This window comes from Trichoderma breve, chromosome 2 (assembly GCF_028502605.1).
Source record: "Trichoderma breve strain T069 chromosome 2, whole genome shotgun sequence".
NCBI classification, from domain to species: Eukaryota; Fungi; Ascomycota; class Sordariomycetes; order Hypocreales; family Hypocreaceae; genus Trichoderma; species Trichoderma breve.
The window spans coordinates 2,314,609-2,338,436 of record NC_079233.1 but is presented as its reverse complement, the minus strand read 5'-3'; the positions used below and the strand labels follow the sequence as shown (position 1 = coordinate 2,338,436).

At 50.0% G+C, this 23,828-nt stretch overlaps 10 protein-coding genes across 10 annotated transcripts; 6 read left to right on the top strand and 4 right to left on the bottom strand.

Annotated features, from left to right (window-relative positions):
• Positions 1 to 692: 692 nt before the first annotated feature.
• T069G_02943 (cytochrome p450 domain-containing protein) lies at positions 693 to 2,593 on the top strand (the record flags this gene model as incomplete). The annotated part of the gene is made up of 5 exons (XM_056170153.1): positions 693 to 761; positions 867 to 1,017; positions 1,097 to 1,548; positions 1,606 to 1,838; positions 1,909 to 2,593. 5 exons carry the CDS (start codon positions 693 to 695, stop codon positions 2,591 to 2,593), a joined length of 1,590 nt encoding a protein of 529 aa, XP_056031045.1.
• A 972-nt stretch (positions 2,594 to 3,565) lies between these two features.
• T069G_02942 (zinc finger c-x8-C-x5-C-x3-H type (and similar) domain-containing protein) lies at positions 3,566 to 5,331 on the top strand (the record flags this gene model as incomplete). The annotated part of the gene is made up of 4 exons (XM_056170152.1): positions 3,566 to 3,611; positions 3,679 to 3,786; positions 3,837 to 4,030; positions 4,090 to 5,331. The coding sequence occupies 4 exons, from the start codon at positions 3,566 to 3,568 to the stop codon at positions 5,329 to 5,331; spliced, it is 1,590 nt and encodes a 529-aa protein (XP_056031044.1).
• A 306-nt stretch (positions 5,332 to 5,637) lies between these two features.
• Positions 5,638 to 6,156, bottom strand: T069G_02941 (ribosomal protein s10p/S20e domain-containing protein; the record flags this gene model as incomplete). Its single annotated transcript, XM_056170151.1, has 3 exons — positions 5,638 to 5,722; positions 5,791 to 6,014; positions 6,115 to 6,156. The coding sequence occupies 3 exons, from the start codon at positions 6,154 to 6,156 to the stop codon at positions 5,638 to 5,640; spliced, it is 351 nt and encodes a 116-aa protein (XP_056031043.1).
• Positions 6,157 to 6,646: 490 nt separating this feature from the next.
• On the top strand, positions 6,647 to 8,687 carry T069G_02940 (CUE domain-containing protein; the record flags this gene model as incomplete). Its single annotated transcript, XM_056170150.1, has 2 exons — positions 6,647 to 7,788; positions 7,868 to 8,687. The coding sequence occupies 2 exons, from the start codon at positions 6,647 to 6,649 to the stop codon at positions 8,685 to 8,687; spliced, it is 1,962 nt and encodes a 653-aa protein (XP_056031042.1).
• Positions 8,688 to 9,026: 339 nt separating this feature from the next.
• On the bottom strand, positions 9,027 to 15,812 carry T069G_02939 (DNA polymerase family b, exonuclease domain-containing protein; the record flags this gene model as incomplete). Its single annotated transcript, XM_056170149.1, has 4 exons — positions 9,027 to 9,156; positions 9,214 to 14,932; positions 14,988 to 15,133; positions 15,205 to 15,812. 4 exons carry the CDS (start codon positions 15,810 to 15,812, stop codon positions 9,027 to 9,029), a joined length of 6,603 nt encoding a protein of 2,200 aa, XP_056031041.1.
• A 482-nt stretch (positions 15,813 to 16,294) lies between these two features.
• On the top strand, positions 16,295 to 16,894 carry T069G_02938 (uncharacterized protein; the record flags this gene model as incomplete). The annotated part of the gene is made up of 2 exons (XM_056170148.1): positions 16,295 to 16,577; positions 16,656 to 16,894. The coding sequence occupies 2 exons, from the start codon at positions 16,295 to 16,297 to the stop codon at positions 16,892 to 16,894; spliced, it is 522 nt and encodes a 173-aa protein (XP_056031040.1).
• Positions 16,895 to 17,408: 514 nt separating this feature from the next.
• T069G_02937 (uncharacterized protein) lies at positions 17,409 to 18,251 on the bottom strand (the record flags this gene model as incomplete). Its single annotated transcript, XM_056170147.1, has 1 exon — positions 17,409 to 18,251. The coding sequence occupies one exon, from the start codon at positions 18,249 to 18,251 to the stop codon at positions 17,409 to 17,411; it is 843 nt and encodes a 280-aa protein (XP_056031039.1).
• Positions 18,252 to 20,160: 1,909 nt separating this feature from the next.
• On the top strand, positions 20,161 to 20,642 carry T069G_02936 (aldose 1-epimerase domain-containing protein; the record flags this gene model as incomplete). Its single annotated transcript, XM_056170146.1, has 2 exons — positions 20,161 to 20,183; positions 20,243 to 20,642. 2 exons carry the CDS (start codon positions 20,161 to 20,163, stop codon positions 20,640 to 20,642), a joined length of 423 nt encoding a protein of 140 aa, XP_056031038.1.
• A 266-nt stretch (positions 20,643 to 20,908) lies between these two features.
• On the bottom strand, positions 20,909 to 22,207 carry T069G_02935 (uncharacterized protein; the record flags this gene model as incomplete). The annotated part of the gene is made up of 2 exons (XM_056170145.1): positions 20,909 to 21,937; positions 22,016 to 22,207. The coding sequence occupies 2 exons, from the start codon at positions 22,205 to 22,207 to the stop codon at positions 20,909 to 20,911; spliced, it is 1,221 nt and encodes a 406-aa protein (XP_056031037.1).
• A 539-nt stretch (positions 22,208 to 22,746) lies between these two features.
• On the top strand, positions 22,747 to 23,192 carry T069G_02934 (uncharacterized protein; the record flags this gene model as incomplete). The annotated part of the gene is made up of 4 exons (XM_056170144.1): positions 22,747 to 22,787; positions 22,846 to 22,883; positions 22,943 to 23,016; positions 23,079 to 23,192. 4 exons carry the CDS (start codon positions 22,747 to 22,749, stop codon positions 23,190 to 23,192), a joined length of 267 nt encoding a protein of 88 aa, XP_056031036.1.
• Between the last annotated feature and the right edge of the window lie 636 nt (positions 23,193 to 23,828).

The following is a 23,828-nucleotide window of genomic DNA, read 5'->3' as shown; positions in this document are numbered from 1 at the left end:
GAAATTTTGGCTTTGAAGCTTTCACAAGTTGAGACATCTGTGTGCTCCTGTATTAATACTATGTAATTCTGATGAGAACAGTTGAGAACCTCACTCTTGCTGTAATATTGCACAATCTCCCTCTCACCGATTCGTGTAGTACTACTCTCTATGGCCGTCCCCGTGACCATGACGCGCCCCTTCGAAGCCGGCGTAAAGGGGTTGATGCCGACGGAATCTAGATCTCCTCATCTTCCTCCACATCTGCCCCCAATTGCACACGGCGCAATTCAAAGCGAATGCAAGATAATGCTGGGCTCCCCGCACAGGCCCCCCAGAATGGCGGGCGCGCCAGACCTCAAACGTCCCCGCCGAATCTAAGCGCCAGTAGGGCTGATTGGGCCACCGATGTCATAAACTTTTGCCTGCAAAAACCAGCATCAACAGCATTCATGGATATGTAATCGATAAGCCTGGGCACGCTGTGTGCCGTGGGAAGCCGATGATGCAGACTCGACGAGTGAAACACTGTTGGACTGGGGGGCTTGCGGGTAAGCTTGGAGCGGATGCAGAGGGTTGGATGGATTGGCTTTTTTTTTTTATTTGTAGCTTATCTTCGCTCTTTGTTTTTTTGCTTCGTCTCTCTTCTTCAGTCATTCTTCTTTCTCAGCAGAGGTCTATACTCGACTTTGGCTGGTTTGAACTGTGCAGAAATGCTGTCGCTCAGCAATCAACACCCCGTCGCATGGCTGGGGCTCCTGCTAGCAGCGGGAGCTCTTTATGTAAGTTGTTCCCGTATGATAGAAAACGAGATGAGATGAAAATACAAGACGGACGATTTGGATGAACCGGGAATATGAAGCTGGCAGAGCTAACGTGAAATCAAGCTCTTTTCATTTGTCGTCTACCGCGTCTTCTTCCACCCTCTGGCGAAATATCCGGGCCCTTTTATCGCTAAGCTCACGGATGGCTACCAGCTCTACCACGCCTGGAAGGGAGACCGTCACCTTCAATTCTGGCGACTGCACCAGAAATATGGTAAGTCGCAAGACATGGCGCTCTAAAAGTCAAACCGCGAAATTGTCAATATTTGTAGCTAACATGTTTTGATTCATAGGCAAGGTTGTTCGCTATGGCCCCAACTCCCTCTCATTTAGCACCCAGCAGTCCCTGAAGGACATCTATGGCTTCAAGTCCAATGTTCGCAAGGCTGAATTCTACAACTCTTTTGCTCACCCCGTCGCCAATACCCACAACACTCGCGACAAGGAGGTTCACGCCCGCAAGCGACGTGTGCTCTCCCACGCCTTTTCCGAGAGTGCCATGAAGGAGATGCAGCGATACATCCTCAACAACGTCCGCACTTTCTGCGAGCAGATTGGCCTCCAGGACGGAAATGCCGAATCCAAGGGCTGGACTCAGCCGCGAAACATGGCCCACTGGTGCAATTACCTTGCTATGGATATCCTTGGTGATTTGAGCTACGGCAAGGCTTTCCACATGCTGGAAAGCCCAGACAACCGCTTCGCCCTGGACCTGGTTGAAGCTGCCACTACTAGACATCTTCTTGTAAGCCATTTGATTGCCAAAAGAGTTAACAACATGGTGTGCTGATGATTGAACCAGTGCGGTACCATGCCCATTGTCGACAAGCTCAAGTTCGACAAGATCATGTTCCCCAAGCTCGCCGCTGGACGTGCCCGCTACATGGCCTACAGCAAGGCCCAGCTGACCGAGAGAACCAAGCTTGGAGAAGAGACTGACCGCCGCGACTTTTTCTACTACCTCCTCAAGGCTCGTGATCCTGAGACCGGCCAGGGCTTCTCTACCCCCGAGCTGTGGGGAGAGTCTAACCTGCTGTAAGCCATCTCCGAAGATATGCATCTAATACGCTCTTATGAACCCCTCATACTGACATAAAACAACCAGCATTATTGCCGGATCTGATACCACCTCGACTGCCATGGCCTCTACCCTGTTCTACCTGACCCGCAACCCCCACGCTATGCAGAAGGTTGTTGACGAAATCCGAGGCAAGTTTTCCGACGTTGAAGAGATTGTTCAAGGACCTACTCTTGCATCTTGTACCTATCTTCGCGCCTGTATCGATGAGGCCATGCGTATGTCTCCTTCTGTTGGCGGTATCCTGCCTCGTGAGGTCCTGCCCGGTGGCATCACCATCGATGGCCATTTCGTCCCTGCCGGAATTGTCGTCGGAACCCCCCACTACAACATCCACCACAACGAGGAGTACTACCCCCAGCCATTCACTTATGCTCCTGAGCGATGGATCAAGGACGCTATCAACCCTGCCACCAAGAGGGCATCAACCGTGGAAGACGTTTCACAGGCGCAGGCCGCCTTCTGCCCCTTTAGCATTGGACCTCGTGGATGCATCGGCAAGGGCTTGGCCTATGTTGAGATGACCCTGACTCTTGCTCGAGCCTTCTACCTCTATGACATGAGAAGAGCCATTGGTGTTGCCGACCCTAGCGAGGGCCGCGCTGATCTGGAATGGGGCCGACACCGTCCCGAGGAGTTCCAGCTGGCGGATATTTTCACCAGCGCCAAGAAGGGACCCATCGTTGAGTTCAAGTTGGCCGAAAAGTACTAAACTGGTGGTTGCGTCGTGTACGTTATGATGTTGGTGAAGAGATGATGAGCGAGGCAGATTGCTCGCTTTTACAAGTTGGACTGAAATTCCACAGGTAAGAATGAGACCATTTACAAAGCATGAGGGCGGCATTGGGGATTTACGACCAATTTTCATGAATTACACAATGATATAAAAAACACAAATAAAAATGCAATAAAATTTCTAAAGCGAAGTCGATTTGTGATCGTGTTTCGCGATATACCTGACTTGGCGCATTTGATGTTATTTTACTGGGCGCACGTCACACGAGCTCAACAGACTTAAACAGCCGAACGTAGAGTTGCGGAAGTTTCTAAGCCCTGAGAGTAATTGTAAAGGGAAGAAGCAAGAGAAGCTACATATGGTATAGTAAAGATATCAACGATGCGGTATTGGGCAAGTTCAGTCTAGGCTACAGTGAAGAAGGTATTTTCCACATAAAATACTGAGGGAGGTACTTCTGCTCGGCATTGCACTCTTCAGTAACATCTTAGGTACCTCTACAAGTCCGAAAATATAGATTTCTATAAGGTTATCAGGAATCTAGAGGCTAGGCTTGAGGTTTTTATAAGTTTACTCAATTCAGCTCAAATTCGCCCAAGACATCTATCTATTCATACCTAGCACCGATGAATCCGTTTGATGGCTTCAGAAACAACTGACATTGGAGACGATGCAGGGGACGGGTATGGCGGACATGATTGGCCAGCAGGTTCCTGTAGGCGCTGGAGAACCACTAAACCGCCCCAAGGCTGCACAAGGCTGCCTACTAGGCATTTGCTTTTATCTTTCCGGCCTATCTAATCGCCAACCTTCAATTGCCCAGGATTCCTTCGTTTCTTCCACCTTTCTCGCGACAACATCGTGAGACGACGTTGGAACGGCGATATTTCGCGATGGCATAGCTGCTGCAACCATCTTAAAATCATCATCTTCCGCTGACTGCCCACTATGGCGGTGTGCAGGTTCTACCAGCAGGGTTATTGCAAGTTCGGCAGTACGTTCACCTTTTTTCATTCCACTTCGACATTCTCCTTGTAAGAGATGCTAACACCCTTTGGTAGACAGCTGTCGCTACGAGCACCCTAATGCCGGTGGCAATCGCAATCAGTCCTCGAACCGCTTCGGAGCTTTGGGAGGAACTAACACGGGTGGGAGTGAGAGCGCGTTGAGTAAGATGCATGAAGTCGATTGTTCTTGATGGCGCTGACCTCGGAAACAGCAAAATACAGCTTAGCCCCCGATGTGATCGAGAAAGACTTGACGATAGAGGCGCCCCAATGGATTCTGTCTGCGTATGCTCCTGGGCGAGACGCTCCAGAACAGCTCTTTGGCGGGTATCCTCGCGAACAGAGCTTTGAAGAACTCAGACTTCATTACCTCGTAGGCAAAGCTTCAGGCAATGAGCAGCAGGCTGTGAGGATATCCAACACAAATAATCTATTTCATGATTGTTCTAACCAAGGTGCGCGCAGCTCAACGAAGCACAACAATTGTACCAAAATGCAAAGCAGCAAATGGAAGCCGCGGCGCGAAACCCGATGGAAGCGGCACGATTCATTGTGGAAGCGGAAAACCGGCATCCCAACAGACACGATATATGTAAAGAGGGAACCCAAGGCACACCATTTGGCGAGTTTGGAGTGGGAAGAAGGCCCAACGCTACAAATCCATTTGGTGCGAACACCGCTACTACAAATCCGTTCGGCGGGAACCCTGCTACTATGGCGCCCACGACAGGTGCATTTGGCCAGCCGTCTGCTCTAGGCCAGCAGTCCAACCCCTTTGGACAACCATCACAGCCTGCGTTTGGTCAACCATCTCAGCCCACATCAGCATTTGGACAACCATCGCAAACAACTTCTCCGTTCTCTCAACCATCACAACCGGCCTCGGCATTTGGGCAGCCGTCTGCACTTGGGGCCAAGCCTAGTCCATTTGGTGCCCCTGCTTTTGGCCAACCTTCTCAGCCAAACACACAATCTAGTCCATTTGGACAACCTCAGGCGCAAGGAAATGCATTTGGCCAGCCGTCTGCGCTTGGACAGAAGCCGAACCCTTTCGGCCCTGCGGCAGGCGCCAGCCCAAGTCCCTTTGGACAACCATCCGCCCCTGCTGCCAATCCTTTCGCATCTCCAGCTCAAAATACTAGCAGTCCATTTTCTCAACAGCCTGTTCAGAATCAGTCACCGTTTGGGGCGCCGGCGAACCAAACCTTTGCGCAGAATAATGCGAGCCCGTTTGGGCAACAATCACAACCACAACAACAGCAACAGCCCACCGCCAATCCTTTCGCTCAAAATCAGACAAATGGCACATCTTCTCAGGCTAATCCTTTTTCAGGGGCTCAGCAACCTCCGTCAGCGGGAGCTGGTGTGGGCAGCAACAACCCTTACCCTCCAGGCAGTTCGAAACAGCACCCAAATATCGAAAGTTACAGCTCAAGGGCTATGGATGGGCGGCTGACCATGTTCAAAGGGCAGCCAGTAACTTATGTCGGTGAGGTGCCTGGGATCCGCGCATTTGACGGCACATGGACACGGATTTGGTTCCCCAAAGGTCCTCCAGGCTACAACAAGGATACAGAACTGCCCATTGAACAATATAGCGACCAATTGAAAACCCAATGGGCTGCTTTTGCTGAGACGGGAGGATTTGCCGATGGCTTGATGCCGGAGCTGCCCCCGCCGCGAGAATGTACGCAATGGGATTTTTAACTAGAATAGAAGGATGTCCAGTATGTTTGGAAATCGAACGGATATGAGATGGAGTTTTGTAATGGATCAATATGGGCATTTATTTGATACGGTTCCATGTTCTGAACACAAGGCAGACAAACTACGGCGTTAACGGGCTGCTTTGGAAGAGAGGAAAACACAGTCACAATGATTATATAAAGAGACCAATTGGGTATATGTCTTGAACCAGTTTATTTTGTGCCTATCTGCTGCGAGGGCTGTTTTAATCTCCCTCGACGTCAGGGTCTCGGTCACTCCAACATCTTTACGAGATTGGAGATTCGCTTAAGCAGCGATGGTGACCTCAACCTCGACACCAGCGTCGATGTTGACAATGATCTGCTTGACGACCTCAGTGGGGGCGTGGAGGCTACAGACGAGACACGGTTAGCAAACTGCGTACAAAGCGCAAGTCTCGACAAAGGGTAGTAAACGCACTCGATGAGACGCTTGTGAATGCGCATCTCGAAGCGGTCCCAGGTCTTGGAACCCTCACCGCAAGGGGTCTTGCGGGGAGTGACGGTCAGGCACTTGGTAGGCAGACGGACAGGGCCCTTGGCGCGGAGGTCCTTGTTCTTGGCACGGTCGATGATCTCGGAGCAGACCTTCTCGAGGACCTGGACCTTGCGAGAAGAAAGGGTGATGCGGATCTTGTGGCTCTTCTGTACATTGGACGATACGTTAGCGGCTGCTGTTTCAAGGGGTGCTGTGCTGTGCTATGCTCTGCGGTCGACGCAAGTCGCAAAGGAGAAGGAAACTAACAGCCGGCTCCTGGACATCCTTGTCGTTCTTCTGGTAAGACATTTTGAACGGCTTCACGACTCGAACGGATCGTTATAATTGGATTGAAAGGGGACGATCTTCGTATCGGCAAAGTGATGAGGCCGGGAAAGTTGGCGATTGATGCGGATGGTGATGTTTTTTGCAAGTAGCAGAAATCGCGGAACTTTTTGGTGGGGTTGCAAATTGTCCAGCTAGGGCTTTCGCTGTGCGCTGCGCTAGTCCTGTTGCGGTGATGGTGCGAGTTTAAACTAAGCGTTGCGATTGGCAGATGCAGCTGCCTCGCCCGGGGAGTTGGTGGGTCAGATTTGTACTAACCGGAACGAGATCTCCAATGAATCATTCGGCGATGATGGGGGCAGATGCCTGTGAGAGGCTTCAGATGAGAGTGTTTATTTATATCCAAAAGCTGCTCCTTTCCTCTGTCTTACAGTAGCCGATCATTATATCTACCTCATAAGCCATTATAGACCAAATTTCTCTCCAGCATACACAGACCGGTAGAAAAGACGTCATGGTTTCTCTACCGCCCTTTGCCCCGTTCCCAAAGGCCTCGTGGCGGCAGCGCATCTCACCCGAAGACTGGGATGCTCTATCGGAAGCATGGATTGCACTATCACAAGCTTATCTGGACCTAGACGATGCCGCATTCAAGCAGACAGCTTCAGACAATGAGGCCCTGACGATATTTGTATCAACATTCGTGGAGGAGACCGCAGTCGAATCTGGCGCAAAGACAATATCACCGCGGCTGTTAAAGACCATCTTCCGCCTCATCTCACGGCTCTTGACGATATGTCCTTCACCTCGGTTATTAGACGTACATTTTCTGGCCGGGTTAGCCAGGACGTTTCCAAAGAAGCACACTGCGCCGCTGCTTGCGCGGCTATTCGCCAGTCACGCTGCCCCCATCGAAGCTTCATTACTCTCTCTCAAAAAGCTGCTTATCCCGCAGCTCGACGCCGGAAGTAAGGGTGACCTCAAACTTGTCGAGCTAGAACTCACGCGTCTGAATCCGTTGCTGCATGCTTCTCCTAACGCATGTATACTTCTACTCGCTGGATCCGACTTCTTCGACGGTCTAGTCACCTGCTTTCGGGTCATCAATCCACCTCTGCGCAAGACCATCATTACTACAGTCTACCTATGTCTCATTGGGTTGATAGAAGTAGAGCCTCCCAAGTGGTCTATGATTAGCGATCAATTATACGCTATTCAGGTGGCTGCGGAGGCACACAAGAAAGGGACCCTGAATCCCAACGACTCCCTGGGCGCTGATCTCGTGACGAATACACCAATACTGAAGGCATTGCTTCGGAAAATAGAGTCATCGACAGCAGCGCCATCTAACCTCAAGAATCGCATCACTACCCTGGAATCTTTCAAGACAGGTATTATTGTTCGGCCAAAGAAGTTGATAAAGCGAAAGGTGGACAAAGGAAAGGGAGTAGAATCAGCTGAGGATGTACATGCGGAGATACATGTCCACCAGATGAGCCAAATCACCCATGTTCAGGACATTTTCCCGGACATGGGGGCCGGGTTCATAGCAAAATGCTTGGATGAGTATAATGGCGACGTGGAGCAAGTGATTGCGAATCTGTTTGATGAAACGCTACCGCCGCATCTTGCCACTGCGGACAGGACAGAGCCATTGTGAGTTTCTCAGTATCTCCTTTTTTTTTTTTTGCGAAGTGGATTTCTTGTGACTTAGCTAACAATCTCTTCTGAAAAGGTCACATACACAACCAGATACTCAAGCACATAAAGACCTGGCGCCTCGCTCAACACCGACACAGTTACCCATTAGACGCAACGTTTTCGACGACGATGAGTTTGATCGGCTGGCAGTCGACACTTCCAAAATCTCTTTTGGCAAGAACCCCGAGAAGACGGCTGACGACGTCCTCAGGGACAAGTCAACAGCTCCAAACAAGGCAGCCATCTTATCCGCTCTGGCGGCGCTTGACCCAGACGACGACGAGCGTGACGACACGTATGATGCCGCCGACGTGGGAGGCACCGTGGATGCAGGCAACCAGGAAGCCGATGGTGTCAACGACAGCAACGAAGAGCTTCTCTTCCGTGCTTTCCAGGCGGATCTTAGGATCTTTGCAAGAGATGCAGAGACGAGGAGGAGCGCTACCCGCACAAAACTGCGGGATGAAACAGGCATGGCTGACGAGGCCATCGAAGGATGGGCAGTCATGCTGCAGAGGAATCCTACCCAGATGAAGCGTCTGGAGGCTAAATATGCATGGAGCGGCCAGCAATCACAGCTCGAACGCACTTCATGGAGAGCCAGTCCTGCCGGTTCAGGCGCAGAGGAGAGTGATCCGGACGGAGGCTCAAATAGGGGCGGAAGAGGCGGGCGTGCGAGAGGAGGACGCGGCCGAGGAGGTCGTGGCAGAGGAGGGAATGTTGCCGGACCGACGGGAGAGAAGGATACGGAAATGGCTAGGAAGAATAAAGAGGCTCATAAAGGAGCGAGAGCGAATCACCATAGACGGGATGCAAGGGCTAAGAAGATGGCTCGCGGAGGGTTTGCGGGGTGAAAGGAATATAGGAATGGTCTTATTCTGGCATAAGAAGAGTGTAGAAGCTTATGAGAACGGGTCAAAGAATATATGAATAATGGAAAGGAAAAGTCAGGGGCGTATGGACTTGACTAATATTTTTCTCTCATATTTGCATGGTTAACTTGTTTGGCGTATCACTGCGGAAACCCTTTGCTATGCAAAGAATTATCAAATACCTTAAGATTTATGGACATATGGATTCATGAATATATCGACATATAACTGCTATAAAACCCAAGTGCCCCCGGAAAAAGACAACGCCGAATCAATGCTTCTAAAAGCCAACACACCTCCTAGCTGTCCATATTTACATCTTTACAGTCCCTCATACAGTCCCTCGACCACATTTCCAAGCATCTTCAAGCCATAATATTGGGCCACCCGCTTCATAACGGCCAACTTGCGCACAACCTCATCCCGCGACAACACCTCTTTCCATTCACCGCTGCAAGTGCAATGCTCCATAAAGTCATTCACTCTCAGAGCACCGCACCGTTCACACTTGAGATCCTGACTAGCCCAATCTGTCGTCCAGCCCTCCACCATGGCAAGCAGCCGCTCCTCGATGCTCACCCTATCGTACTCGCTGTTGCAGAAGCCACAGTGCCAGCTCTGTCCGCCATTCTCTCCAGGAGAGCCAAACAGATCCTCGTCGCGGCAGAGATCCAAATCCCGCGCCATTGTGCAGCTGTCACAAGACACTTGCAATAGTTTCAAGCTCTCCGAGGGATTCGTAAACGCTCCCTCCTTGGAAAACTCACGAATTTCGAAGAGCGCAAGCAATTCTTTACGCAGTAATCTTGCCTCAAGCGTGATGTTCTTATCCAGAGACAGCACCTGCGTGATCGACTTGACGAGCTCAAGAATTGGGTTGCGTAGTGAAAGGTGCGAGCCGGGCAGCGAGGGGAAGCTATAGTCCTCTGCCAGTTCTGGATGCATGAGTTCGCGCTTCTGCTGATTAATGAGACCGACGATGACTTTCTTCATTGGCTTCTCAAAAGCTTTACCCAAGATGATTTGAGTGTCGCCATTGGGTTCTTGATTCCTACTCGGCAGCTGAGTGAGTCGTGGGGTTGAGTCAGGGTCATTGTTTTCCGGTCGTTTTAGTTTATGCATAAGTTGAATAAATTCAATCACCCAGTCTTGGAAGGTAGACTGTAGACGGACGGGCAGGAACGTGGCCATCTGCCAATGCATAATGGTCTCCAGGTTCTGTTCGTCAGACTCGGCAACCTCCTGACAGGCTCGGCCACCGTAGTTAAACTCGTCGTACCACACTAAGTAGTCCCAATATTCCTTGATCTCCAAGTCAATGAAGTGGAATAGAGACTTGCTCTTGATCGACTTGATAATGTACTGGCTATACGCAAATGCATTGCCAACTTCGGCCTTCGTCGTCTGTAGGATCAGTCGGTTTGCGCTGGCAAAGATGACCTGCGAACCGACCCGCCTGAAATCTGCCATGAGCTGTTGGAATGCCTTTCGAGACATCATTTGCACATAGTAGTGCAGCGCTCGGTCGTACATGAAGGAATCTGGGTTCTCAACCCACCGGACGAGATGCTGAACAAGCACATCGGCCATCGTACTGCCTTTGCAAGCTTCTGCCCACCAGGCTTTGACCATCTCACGAAGAACCAAGACTCCGGCGTTGGCAAACCCATTCTCCGAAGCAAGAATCTCTGATCCATCGGCTGTAGGATTGAATGATATTGATTCAGCGCCTTCAAGCTCGTTGATCAAGGAGGAGGTCAATATAGTGTTGATGGCAAGATTGCGAACATCCAAGTCAATACAAACCGAAGAGTAAGTTCCGGGGTTGTTGATGCTAGGCATCTTGACAGTGTCGAGTGATCCGACAATGTCATCCTTTTCATAACCAGCATGGTCTGGTCGGGGGTCAGGAGACCACCATAGCACCACCCCATTTGCCTGGAGCCGTCTGGCGTAGGCAATGTCAATTAGGAAACGAGGATCATCACGCTCTAGGTTGCATAGAGGAACGTCGCCATAGCGCGCCAAGGCTGTAAGGTGCAAGATCCAGGATCCAAGCCCTAGGTAGTGGCCAACCAGACGTCGCGCAACAACTGCTTGCCAACCCAAGGGCGGCAGTGAGCTGTCGGAAGCATCGTACTTGAGGGGCAACACGGGAAATTCGCCCAGAATAGGAATGTCATGAACCAAAAGATTTCTCTGCGACGACTGGATAACCATCATTTGTGGCCGCGATTCATCCTTGCGAAGTTTTCGGACGACATCTGCGACCTCTAAGTGGGCCTTGCGCCGTGTTGTCACTTGGGTGATCTTGAAGGTGATCTTCTCTTGATATTTGAAACAATCCTGCCAATTCGTGCCTGCAGCTTCCTCTGCTCTTTTGGCTAGCAGTTCAGAGTACAACTTGGTGATATTCGGAAGATCCGAGCCAGAATCTCTTCCTTTTTGCAGTATCACAACGTAGGCCTGATCACTTGTGGTTGAGAATAGACCAAATATTTGGCGATCCCCTGCGGTGATGTGAGATATGTAAATGTAAGCCAATGGAGATGACTCAAGATACGTCCTTGGCTTGGTTGGTCGTTTAAGGCCCATCAGATCGAATGCTTGCTCGAGACCCCTGCCAAGAACAGCTTCTTGTTCCTCGTCGATGGCACAGAGATTGCCCAGCCGAAGCACTGCGCGAATATTCAGGGGTACTTGTTTTTCATACACACCCTCTACACTGGGGTGATTGAACAAGAGCGAGAATTTTTCTGCTTCGTTAAAGTAGACGTCTTCCGGAACGGTAAGTTTGAAGAGATGCTTAGACTGATGCCCGTTGGGGAGAGTATAGTTTACTTGTTCAACCTGGCACCCGGCAATCTCGACGTCTGGCAGTTCCTCCTTCTTAAGATTGAGAAAGACCTGTCGAGGAACGTTAATTTTTAGCGTATGGATCTTCGCATCAATCAAGACGTGCGCCGTCACGATACCAGGGGTGTCGGTGGCTTTCAGATGAAGCAGTTGCCACGTATTCATAAACGTAAGATGCGCCTGCTTCATAAACGTTTGTTGAATGTTGCTGCTCACATTGCCTCTTCTCTCGCCAAACAGCTGCCTTCTCCGAATACGTGCTTGTTTCTGCAACTTCCACTTCATTTTCTGATATTGCAAGAAATCAACATAGTCTTCAGATGGATCAGGTATGGCGCTCGGCAAAGCGGTCATAGGGTTTGGCTCTTCTGCTGGTTCGGGAGACTTGCGCTTTTGAGAGATAGGTGGTGGTTGGGATGATGCGATGAGAGCACCGAGCTGTTTGGGCTTCAGCAGCTTGGAGCCAAAGTCCTCCATGTCTTCCGCCCGAGAGCCGTTAATATTCGTAATGTCTGCTAGCGGTTCTTTGGCGCTGAAGAGGTCCGTAAGTTTCTTTTGCTTCATCTTGTCATCCTTCATGTTTATCCTTCGTTGAAGCCAGTCGGGATGAGGTACTCGAGGAACGGGATTGCGGACTTTTTGCAACGCGGCGGGAATGGTGATGAGTTTTTGGATAACGGATCCTAGACGTTCCAGATAATAATCCCAGTCCAACAGAGCTCGAGGGTCGGTATCTACAGGTTCTTCCTTGAGCCACTTCTTCAGATATGCGCGTTTCACAGTTTCTTCCGCAGAGAAGATGGCGACGGGAACAGCTCGCTCCGTGACGGGTGCATTTCGTGGCCGAGAACAAATAATGAATTTACAATTCAGACCTTTGTCCTTGACCATTTGTTCACCCAAAAAGTCGGCAAGACGCCGCGCAGTTGTGATACTGGTAGACTTCTGACTACCGTACTCCTCCAGCGTCTTGGACATGCTTCGGTTTTCAGAAATCAGCTCCATCAGCTCTTCGTCCGCAAGCGTAGATCCTTTGTTATGCAATACATCTAGCCATTGATTTGCAACTTTGGCCACGGCAGTGTAGCATTGTGTCAAATCTTCTCCTTCCAGGAAAAATTTGAAGATTTGCTGCTGGAAGATCTTGATCAGCTTAAGCTCACCACGGCGCTTCACTTCGAATCCCTTCAATTCTGCCAGACTGCCATCGTCGTTGAACACGGCATATCGCTTCTTCAGGTTTTTATCTTCTTCTTTTGAGGTGGGCAGAATCATTGCCTTGTACGGGCCGTCAACTTCGAAGAAGATGGAATTGTCGCTATGAGTTTCGTACTTGAAAGTTTTGGGGTCCACTAAAGTCTGATATTGGTGGTTGGTGAACTTGTCGTGCACAAGGTGGTTGAGCATGACACAAGGATAGGATATGTTCATTTTCTTGCCATTCTTCAATTTGAAGGCAAAATTCTCGGGGAAGGTAGCGGGAAGCATACACCAGATACCATCGGTGTCCAGTTCAAGAGGTCGGCCAAGGCGCTCAACAAGCTGACGAGCGAGTTGAATAATCGTGGCTCCCGTCAAGCAAGTAACACCCGCCATCTCCATAGAGTACCAACGAGAGCCTTTTCTCATGACATATCCGTAGAAAGAGTTCAAAATGACCTTGTGCGCAAGCTGCAAAGAATCATACAAGATAATCATCTTTTTCGCATCGTCAATTTCATTGCCAGGGGCACCAGATGACTTTAGCGCCTCCGTCTTTCCTTTCCAGACTTTTGCTTTGCCCTTATAGTCATATCGGCGATCACGGAAATCGCGAACAGTGTTGATATAGAAGGGATTTTCTCGCTGACAAATGATTGCCTCGCGAACGATAGTCGTGGAGTCGTGGATTTTGTGGTATACCTTCTGAGAATAGAGTTGAAGACGCTTCCTCACTAGGGTTGCCTGTTCATCCGCGCTCAAATCTTGGAATATTCTCGGCGGGGCATGTGGTGTTTTACCAGGGAACTTTTCATTCTCGAGCGCATGTCGAATCATATTATACTCGTCCCTTTTCGCAGGTATGTACTCTCCTCTCCAGGCCCAAGGCAATCGTCGATCACATGTCTTGCCTGGCCGATTAAAGTCGCAGGCCGCGCAATCTGATTCCGAAATCATCGAGTCCGGTTGCAGTCTGTTCGTCGTCATGATATTTGGGTACATAGAAGCGACATCCAAATGATATATGAGCGGCCTTTCGTTACGATTAGGGGTTTCTTTTAGGCTCATAAGCTTGCTCACAATCTGCTGCTTGACTTCATCATAGTTGGTAACATCGTCTAGAGACTTCTTCTCTTCCACGGTAATGACGAACTTGAGAGCATTGTCTATATCCCCTAAGAGCTCGTCAACTGCACCGGGATCAACAGCGAAATTGACAGGGATATCGGACCGAAAGACTCCAGCTTCGATACTCTCGACGTGACCACCGACATAGGTCTCTGAATCGAGTAGATGGCCATCCCAGAAGGATTCCTTTGGCGTGACATGCTTATTTGGCAGCACAATCTCCTGCTGGTATGCTTGCACCATCAGAAGCATTTCGCAGAGTGTGCCAGTGCCTTTTCTGAGGACGTCGTCTCCTCCCAATGGCAGGATCGTGCAGAGAGAGAAGATGAAGGGGTGTACGTATTTCATATACAAATAGTAAGTTGCAACGGCATCGGAAACTGAGTACTCGGCCAACGTCTGCGGTCGCTCCGCTGCATATGGTGTCATCAATTCTGGATCGAGTTCGTCGGGATCATATCCTAGCTTGGCAACTGTGACAGCCTTCAAGCCTCGAGATCCTTGAGGTAAGTAAGAGTCTCGATTGACCCAGTGAAAGCAATCCATATGAACACTATAGTTGCACTTGAACTGGTCTTCGCTGTCTCTCTTCCAACCGATTTCTTGGTACATGTCGATACCATTTACGCTTGCTCTTGCCTCAACGAACGGCCAATCGAAAAAGTCACCGTTGTAAGTTGCAATGACAGTAGGACGTGCCTCCTTGATGTGAAGAAAGAACCTCTCAATGACCGACTTCTCGTCCGGTTCGTTGAAAATCATGAAAGGACCGGGATATTCCGGCTTGGGTGTATAATCGAAATCGCCAATGTCTTCGGAAATGATTTCTCGGTTTGTGATCAAAAAACCTTGTCCGTCAATCATGTATGATATCATCATGATCTGATCGGTAGCGGCATCGGGAAACTTCAAGGGCAGTTTTGATGTCTCGATATCATATGCCATAACTACAGGATCAGCTGGCAAAGATCTGTCCTCGTTTAATGTGATTTTTGTGACGCCATGCTTTGCTTCAACAAAATACCACTTTCCGACTCTTATATCTAAAGTCTCAGTTAGTCAAGCCTAAGTTGTTATCACAAGCAGGAGTATATATACCTAAGTCTATCATTACTCTAACGTGGTATGGAACATCATATTCGCGTATATCGACGATAAAGTCGCTTGCTTCAGAAATAGAAGTGCTCGTGTTTCGATCATCATCTCGTAAATCGTTATCAAAAAGGTCGAAGTCGCCATTAGTCCTGCAGTTATAAGTGTTAGAATCCAACCGACATCCCAAAAGATATCCTCGACAGCGGGCTGTGATACTCACGTAGCAACCTCAGCATAAGCATCCATGGCATTCATGTTTTTCCTATTCTTCTCCGCAATTGGCATGATGTCTCTTTTCGCTGCCATCAGATCGCCGACATTGGCAAACCGAATCTCAATGAACGTCCGTCGGTAGCCCATTAAGTGATTCGGCATGCTGAGATCCTCTTTTTCTACCCTCTTAAGTGATTTCACAACGCCACCACCTGGCACTCTCTTCAGCCACTCTTCAACCTCAGACTCGCGGCCCTTTTTGACGGCAATTACGATATAAGGATCATATTCGACCGTAGCCTTGAAAGTGCTTCCGTCCAGTTCGATGAAGTAGCAGTCTAATGCTGCTCGACCGCCCGGTATCCTTTCATCTTCGACAGAAGTTGGTTGAACGTTTACCAGCCATCCTTCCTTCTTCTTTCCGCTTTCGTATCGTGCAAAACCCATCTTGTCGTCAATGCTCTGGGCCAAGCGAGTACGCTCCCACTTTTCGTCAGCAGAGGTACCTTCAGCCCTTGAAGACGCAGCGAAAGTCCGGGTTTTTGCGCCATGATATGCAATTTTCCCTCCTCTTTTATAGCCCTTGGCTGGGCGGCGAAGAGATGTGTTTGGCATTTTGGAAGACGGTTTATTAGGCGGGACCGCTGCCGAGCTGGCAATAAGAGAACTCGAACTTAATCGGTTAATAGGTCCGTCATGGGTTATGGCGTTTTGCACTAGCTGCTATGATATTAAGGATCGTGTGAAGCAGCTATTTGTCGTTGTGGTTGATAGTGCAGTGCAAAACGCACAGCAGCTGTTTGGGCTGGCAAACAAGGTCAAGCAGAGCCCTGACCAAGCAACAATTGGCCTGCAAGGATGTTTCGTGAAGATGTGTGTCAGGGAGACGCGCCGCTACGCGTGATACGCGAATGGACCTGGCTAGTAAACGCCACATCTTTAATTGATTTTAGCCACAAAAACGCTTTGCACAGCCACAGTCCACTAAGAGCTACAATTCTAGGATAAATCGTTCGAGCGTCATAACTGCTGCCAGTGAATAAATAGTTGGGCCAGCCCCGTCCATGCCACCAATTCGACAAGCAAGGTAGCCAGAAATGGCCCCGACTAACGACAATGAACGGCCCAATGCGAACGAAAAAGTGCTGCACGTGTGGTCGAAGCCGATAGCAGAGGGCGATCAGGTTCCCGGTCTTCAAGGGCCGGACAAGAATCCAGATGGGACTCCGAGAGGTTCAAAGTCTGCCTTTGCAGAGGCTGTCTCAATGATCAAGAAGGATGATTTTGCGAACGTAGCAAACACGCCCTGCGCACGGCAAGGATTGCTGACGGGAATTGGGGCGGGAGCTGGCTTGGGCGGCTTGAAATTTGTGATTCAAGGTATCTTTCATGCCGAGCATCTATTTATACTATATATCAAGTGTCAGTTCTGGTGGCTAACGCTTAGCTTGTCGATAGGCAATGCTGCCAAATCTGCCAACTGGGCGGTTGGCTTCTTCCTCTTGGGTAGCATAGCATCGTACGAGTACTGCCAGTATCAACGGCGTGCCGAGAAGATTCAGATGAAGAGGCACATCGAAGTGGTCACGCAGAACAGAAAAGAGCAGGCAAAGAAACTAGCCGAGGAGAGGCGGGAGCAATTGAGGATAGAGGAAGAGCAAAGAGCCCGAAATAAGGCTTGGTATAAGTTTTGGTGAAAGCCAAGGCAGATGAGCTGCCATGTACAATTATATGTATGAATAAAGACTCTATTTTGGATGCTACAGCAATCTTTACTTCGATTAAATGTACGAGAGAAGAGTATAGGCTGTATATTGAAGCTCTCTAAGTGCCAATGGAAGCGGTGGCCAGACTGTGGTTATTATCTTCTAACCATAGGCAAGCAACCTTGTGAATTCTTGAGAAACGAAAAACAAGAAGAAAGAAGGAAATGAAGGAAGAAATGAGAAAAGAGTAAAAGTGGCAGAGGGGGATCACAACGCCAGGCAGTCCAGTCGGTAGATGCCGCCCATCATTCCATACCCTTTCTCCGCCTCCCCAAGATCGTTACCGAATTATTTCGCTCGTGTTAAAAAGAGATCGCGCCCAAACGCCGTCGTGAGTCGGGCATATTTCTGATATCTTTGCCCATGCCCATGCCCATGCCTGTGCCCATACTAATTCCCAGTATACGTTCCAATTTCGCCAATCGTCAATAGTAGATATTCATAATCATGCCGTCATAGTAATGTTCCTGCTCTCAGCATCCATAAATCTGACTTTCCTCGAAGGTGGTGACTTGTGATCTCGCCTGGCTGATGCAGCTAGCTCTCCTCGGCGCCTCTGACTTCTCCTGTTTCTGGCTTCGTTCTCTTCCCGCTTTCTGTACTCTGCCATTTGCTGTCGCCTCTTCATGACCCGCGCATGCGCAAGTGCCGGGGTGGGCTTGAACCCAACGCCATTGATACCGGTGCCGTCGTCGTCCTTGTCATTGGGGTCGTATATTGTAATTTCATCCTCATGCCAGGTTAGTGACGCACGCAAAGGATCTACGATTTCCGCCTCGTCATCGGCGTCAGACAGTCCTTCTTGAGGATGCCCTTTCTTAAATCGGAGGGGGGGAGTGCCAGCTCTCTTCTTTCTTGACTGGGACTCGGATAAGCGGTTGATGGAAGGATATGCCTTCTGGAGGAGGCCTTCGGACGATGGGGGCGGGACTTCGGGCTGTAGCACAGCGCGATCGGCCATTTCAACCACTGCGGTAGTTTCCATCTCCGGTCCCGACACCAACTTGGACTCTGGTTGAGGCTGCACCACCGCAGCATCTTGATCTAGCTTATGGCGTTTCCTCGTTGATGCGTCGGATTCTACGTCCATCTCATCAGTATCCTCGACTATCGCGCCGTTCCCAAGCGCAAGGCCTCGGAATCTGTGTACGACCGTCGATGAGCGAGGGCTGTTGCCCCCTTCCTCTGGTGCGCCGGTCGCGGAGAGATCAAATGAAAACTTCAACGGCGAAATAGAGACATCTGCTCCTCTTTTTCGCTTCGGCGTAACGTTTACGAGGTCTGCCATGGTCCTAGGATCCTCTGCTCGGTAGTGTGAGGTGCGAGAGCGAGAGCAAAGGTGACAAGGAGCAGGTGGAGAGTGCTGAAGAACAGCGTTATGGCGTGTCGGCGGCTATCGTGAACTGGGGTCCGGAAAGCGGTCAGGCAACTTGTGCTGCCGGAAGGCAGATTCCGAAAACAAGGACGAGGCGCACGAGTGTTCGGATGAAAGGCTGGATCAGCAACATGAGCGACATGAATTGTCGTTTGCACCTGATTGGGCTGCGCTGGCTAACTGCACAGCAGCGTCACAAGACCAGCGACGCCGCTGCGAGTTCAATACAGCGCCACGTGGGAAGCGAGAGAGATCTGATGGCACTCTGCAACAGGGCGAAAGCGGGCTGTGGGGGAGGCATAAGCCCGCTGTAAGGTATAGCCTCAGCGGAGTTTTAAAGCCCAAGGGTATAAAAATGTGGAAAAGTTTCACACTCAAGAGTAGCAGCAATAATTGTTGAGAAGTTTGGGTAGATACCCAAAGCCTTCCATGGTAATTTCAGCAGACAGAGGTTTCAGACAATTTGAAGCTCTCCTAGGCTGAGAGGTCCAGCGCATTTGCCTGTATTCTGCCGGCGTTAAAGCCGTGATCATATGTTCGCTCTCTGCCTCAGGTGAATGCACAGGCAATTGAGAGACGACTTGACGTGCTGCTAAAAGAGATAGAAAGCCTATATCGAACGAAGAAGACAACTAAGTAGTGCAATTGAATGACTGCGATATTGTGAGATAATTTGGACGGGGCACGGTACTCCATGTACCTACATCCAGATTGGCTTGAGATGCAGGTCGCTATCAATTACTGCAGTTCCCTACCTACTTTGTCACCTCAAATGGTGTGAGAGGTTTAAGAAAAGCAGCTAGTGCTGAATAGCTGTTACTAGTTTCATAGTCAAATAGTCAACCAAAATCAGGTAATCCATATCGCCAAGTAACGACGGATCAGCAAACACATTCCGGCTATATTGCTTTTCCAGGCGTCGGATCAGGACCCTACGCTTGGAGAAATTCCCTGTCTGAGCTCCGAAAATTAACAGCAGTCTCCAACAGAACCCCCAATTACCCCGCCATTGCCCCGCCGTCATCGAAGCTTGCCTGTGTGACTGTGGAGCGTCACATATCCGCTCAAACGGCTTTCGCGACGGATAAACAGGCTGAATGCGCTTCTACAAAGAAATGGGGAAATTCGAGACCACAATATATCCGAGATAATCGCCATTGATACCCATAATATCTCCATAGGCGGCGTCATCGCATTCTTATTTTCGAAATATAAACATCTGGGGCCGGCCCTTCAGATTTACAGCACATTCAATCCAACCGTTTCATCACATTAACCATGACTGACGCTGCGTTCAAGTTCCTGCCCCTCGGGGCCATCATCCAGTCTTTCAAGGTCAAGGACACAAATATTGTGCTTGGATTCCCTGAGCAGGAGCAGTATGTCAAGTACAACTCAGCGTACTTCGGAGAGACAATCGGCCGTATTGCCAACCGTATCAAGGACGCCAAAATCAACAGCCTCAACGGCCAGTCGTACCCGCTTGCAGCCAACGATCATGACCTCCACAGCTTGCACGGCGGTAACGAGGGTTGGGGCAAGCGCATCTGGAAAGGCCCGACGGCTGTGGGAATCAAGGAAATTCCCGGCGTAGAAGGCTTGAAGGGTGGTGAAAGCGTCGAGTTCACTCTCCGCAGCGAAGATGGTGACGAAGGCTATCCCGGCGCCGTCGAGGCCAAGGTCATCTACACTTCTGGAAACCAGGTGGTGGACGGAAAGGAGGTCATCGTTCTGGGCATCGAGTACGAAGCGACACTGGTCGAGGGCGCCGATGAGACCATCATCAACCTGACCAATCACTCCTACTTCAATCTCACTGGCGATGACAACATCACCGGCACCACCGTCACTCTTTCGACCAACCAGCACCTCCCTGCTAAGGAAGACTCTATCCCCATTGGCAGCCCTGTTCCCTTCCCTGGTGTCGAGACCACCAAGCCTTTCGTCCTTGGCCCCGTCGAACCAGCAGTCGACCGCTGCTTTACAACCACCTCCGACCCATCCTCCGTACCGATCGATACCCGAACACAGCCTCTTGCTCTTAACCTCGCTGCGTTCCACCCCAAGTCCGGCATACACTTGGAAGTCCTGAGCACGGAGCCGTCTTATCAGTTTTACACAGGCGAATTGACCAACGTCCCCGCTGCGGAGGGCCTACCGGCGAGAGGCGCACGAAGTGCTTTCTGCTGCGAGCCCGGCCGTTGGATCAACGCAGTCAACGTCCCAGAATGGAAGGACATGGTCATTGTGAAGAAGGGCGAGACTTATGGTTCAAGAATTGTGTACAAGGCTTGGTCAGAGTAGAGGGAGGAAAAAGCAATCGGCTAGCGTTTAGTAATGAAACTTTATTGACTTATTTTTGAAGCTCCAATGCCCGTCCTTGCACCCCAACATGAATATCCCTATGAATTGAAGAAGAAGAAAAGACAAAGATAATACATTAAATAAATGAAATCACGTTAGCTCGTTCAGTGATATCCCCAGTGGTCACAAACTCAACGCCATACCGCATGATCCGTACATTTCAGAAACCGCTTACTGAGTAAATCAAAAACTGACCAGCAGCTCGCCTAGTCGGAATCGCTCTCGTCTCCCAGAAACGCCAGATCCGCGTGGGCTCTCCGTCGCCTCGCAGCAAACGAAGTAGGTTCATCGTCTTCCTCATCCCCGGTCTCCTCTGCACTCTCCACTTTGGCTTCTTGGGCGGTAGTTTTGGCCTTGCTTCTGCTAGCCCTGCCACCAGAGCTGGTTCCCCAAAGACGGTCCATTTCTTGAGCAGCCTCAACATCTGCCTGCAACTCTCGCATTTCCTTGATCTCACGAGCCTTGGACTCTGAGAAACGCCCATCCATGCCAATATCTGCCAACATTTTCTTCAGATGACGAATCTTTGCTCCGGCATTGTCTCCGTACTGCTTTAGTTCTATGTGCCACAACTTCCGAATGCCGCATTTGGTGAGCTGTGATTGAAGCTTCTTGATTTCCGCATCCTTAGGATCATCCGGCGTGGCGTCTTTTTTAGTTGCTGGTTTGGAGGCTTTTGGCTTCGATGAGGTCTCTTTCTTTTCGCCTCTCTTGCGTTTTGTAGGTGGTGGCTCGTCGATTACATCGGAATACTCATCCTCCTCGTTCACCTCTGGTTTCGATTCATCCTTAACATCTGCTTTCGCCTCCTCTGCTCCTGAATCGGGCTGGTCTTTTACTGGTGGTTTGATCTCGTCACCTGGGGTCTCCTGTTTTTTGATGGTCGCATTACCTCCTTCGCTGGAAAGATTGTGCTTTAATTCGTCTTTAGATTCTTCTTTCGTGCTTCGCTTCCGATTTCTGGCAGGTGACGGGCTTCCTTCTAGCTTGACATCTTGATCATCGGAATCATCGACTTCAGCCTTGCGGCGAGATACAAGTTTCTTGGATTTTGTGCTGGATTCCTTCTTGGGAGCTTCATCAACGTCCGACTCCTCTTTCTTCTTGGCAGCTCCTGATGTCTTCTTTCGTCGCTTGGGCTGCGGGGATTCGATTTCAGACGATTGCCGCTTGATGCCAACTTTTGAATCCGATTCATATTTTGGCTCAGAAGCATCTTCATCTAGCAGTTTATCCTTTAAAGAAAAGATGGCATTAGCGGGGTAGGTCGGAAGAGAGGCATAACGGTTTGTTTGGAAATTATTGATACTCACAACTTGCTCCTTGATGATTGTCTTGCTTTTCTGTTTCCACGTCTCGCTAGTGAAAAAGCCGTCTTCTAGGCCGAGTTTTTCTTCGACATGCCGGCGCACCTTGTTGACGGAAGTACCGTCGGGCTCTGCGCTATACACCTCGCGGGTCCCCTCAATGAGCGCTTCCTTCAGTTGAGCTGCCGAAGGGGCCATGGCCGCCGGATAATTCAGACGAATTGATTCTGCGTCTTTTGGTATTTCAGCTGCAGCTACAGCACGTGATGCACGCGGGATCCGATGAAGCTGCACTTGCTGTTGTCGACCTTCGAGAAGCGCGTCTGTGACGCGATCGAACTGTGATTGGAGAGTTTCAATTGAAGCTGAAGCTCCAGCCTGCAGTCAATATGGGTCTCTGGGTTGGGCAGACAAGGTTCCGGCCGCCAATCAGACTAGGCCAGATGTGTCACTGCGACCAATGATGTGGCAAGCTCGACTTTTTTATGGAACTACGGCCTGAGGTTTGCAATGCGTAGTTGGTGGCTGTAAGAAATTGGAATACTTTAAGCTCCTACAGTGAGCAAAGAGTTGAATCAAGTCTTGAACTCGGCATCTATTGAAGAAATTTGCATATCAATATCAGTATTTAATCTAGTAGTACTGAGATTGTCGCTACACATCCGAGCATACCGGATTTATTGAGTGCCCAATCTCCAACCTTTTGAGACATCGATCCGGATTTAAGCCAAACCAAAATGTCGGCATCGCTTGCACCGGAGTGCAATGAGGTGAAGGAGTAAGTGTGCTCATGGCCTCCAACAGACTCTCTACATTCCACTTATACAAGAATCAAGGCGCTACGACACATGCTTTTTAAAATGGTATAGCGAAAGTGAGAGATATTCCCCTTGATGATGCTCAAAGCTGCTATTTGAACTTACACCTACACAGAATATCTTCGTGGGGCCGAAAAGGACAACAAAGAGTGTGCTGGCTTGTTCAACGAATATCAGAAGTGCCTAAGCGTACGAACTTGCCAGGGGAGAGGCAAAAGACACTACGATATCGTGCTGACACTTCGATTTAGGTTGCACTAAAGAACAGAGGCATAGATAAGCTTCTCGATGAAGCCCGGGAGGACAACAAGGAAAACGATGTAAGGTTAACGGCGCCGAGGAGTAAGTCCACGAATCAAGTCTAAGAAAGACGTTATGGTTTATTAATGATTGGCCAGAGTAGCAATGTTTGGCTCGATTATTAGCAGGGGAGAAGGGCATGCCCGCAGATGCGTTGGCATGCGGAGAGGCTTAGACTTGTAACCTCGTATTTGCAGCTCAGATCCGTACATATAAATATCGCAACGTCGTTTTTTTGGTGGTTTGTAAGTCGAAAGCCTACGTACTCCTGGCGCAAGCACGACGCAAACATGCATATCCGGGCCGCAGCATCGTGAAATACACGCAAGCAGAGGGGATGGTCGTCAATTGCAAGCCACGTGATTCGCTGCGAGGCGCGAACGCACCTCGAGAGCCTCCACTCTTGGCGGGCGGTTGGCTTTTTAGTGGAGGAGCTGCTGCTCGCCTTGCTCTTTTGGCTACGTGCCATCAGGGATAGCTCGCCAAACCTCTCGAAACCTCGCATTGCGGCCTCAGCATATAATCCAGCTTGCGGCTCGGGCTTCTGCTGGGCTTGTCCACCCTCCAGAGACGTCTGTTGCTACTGCCGAGCTTATTCCTGCCAATCGCCGACGCCGACGTGACGCGCGCACCGCCGACCATCGCTCCGGCATCCCACCTTGAGTTCGAGGCGACAAATCACATCGACCCTTTGCTCCTTG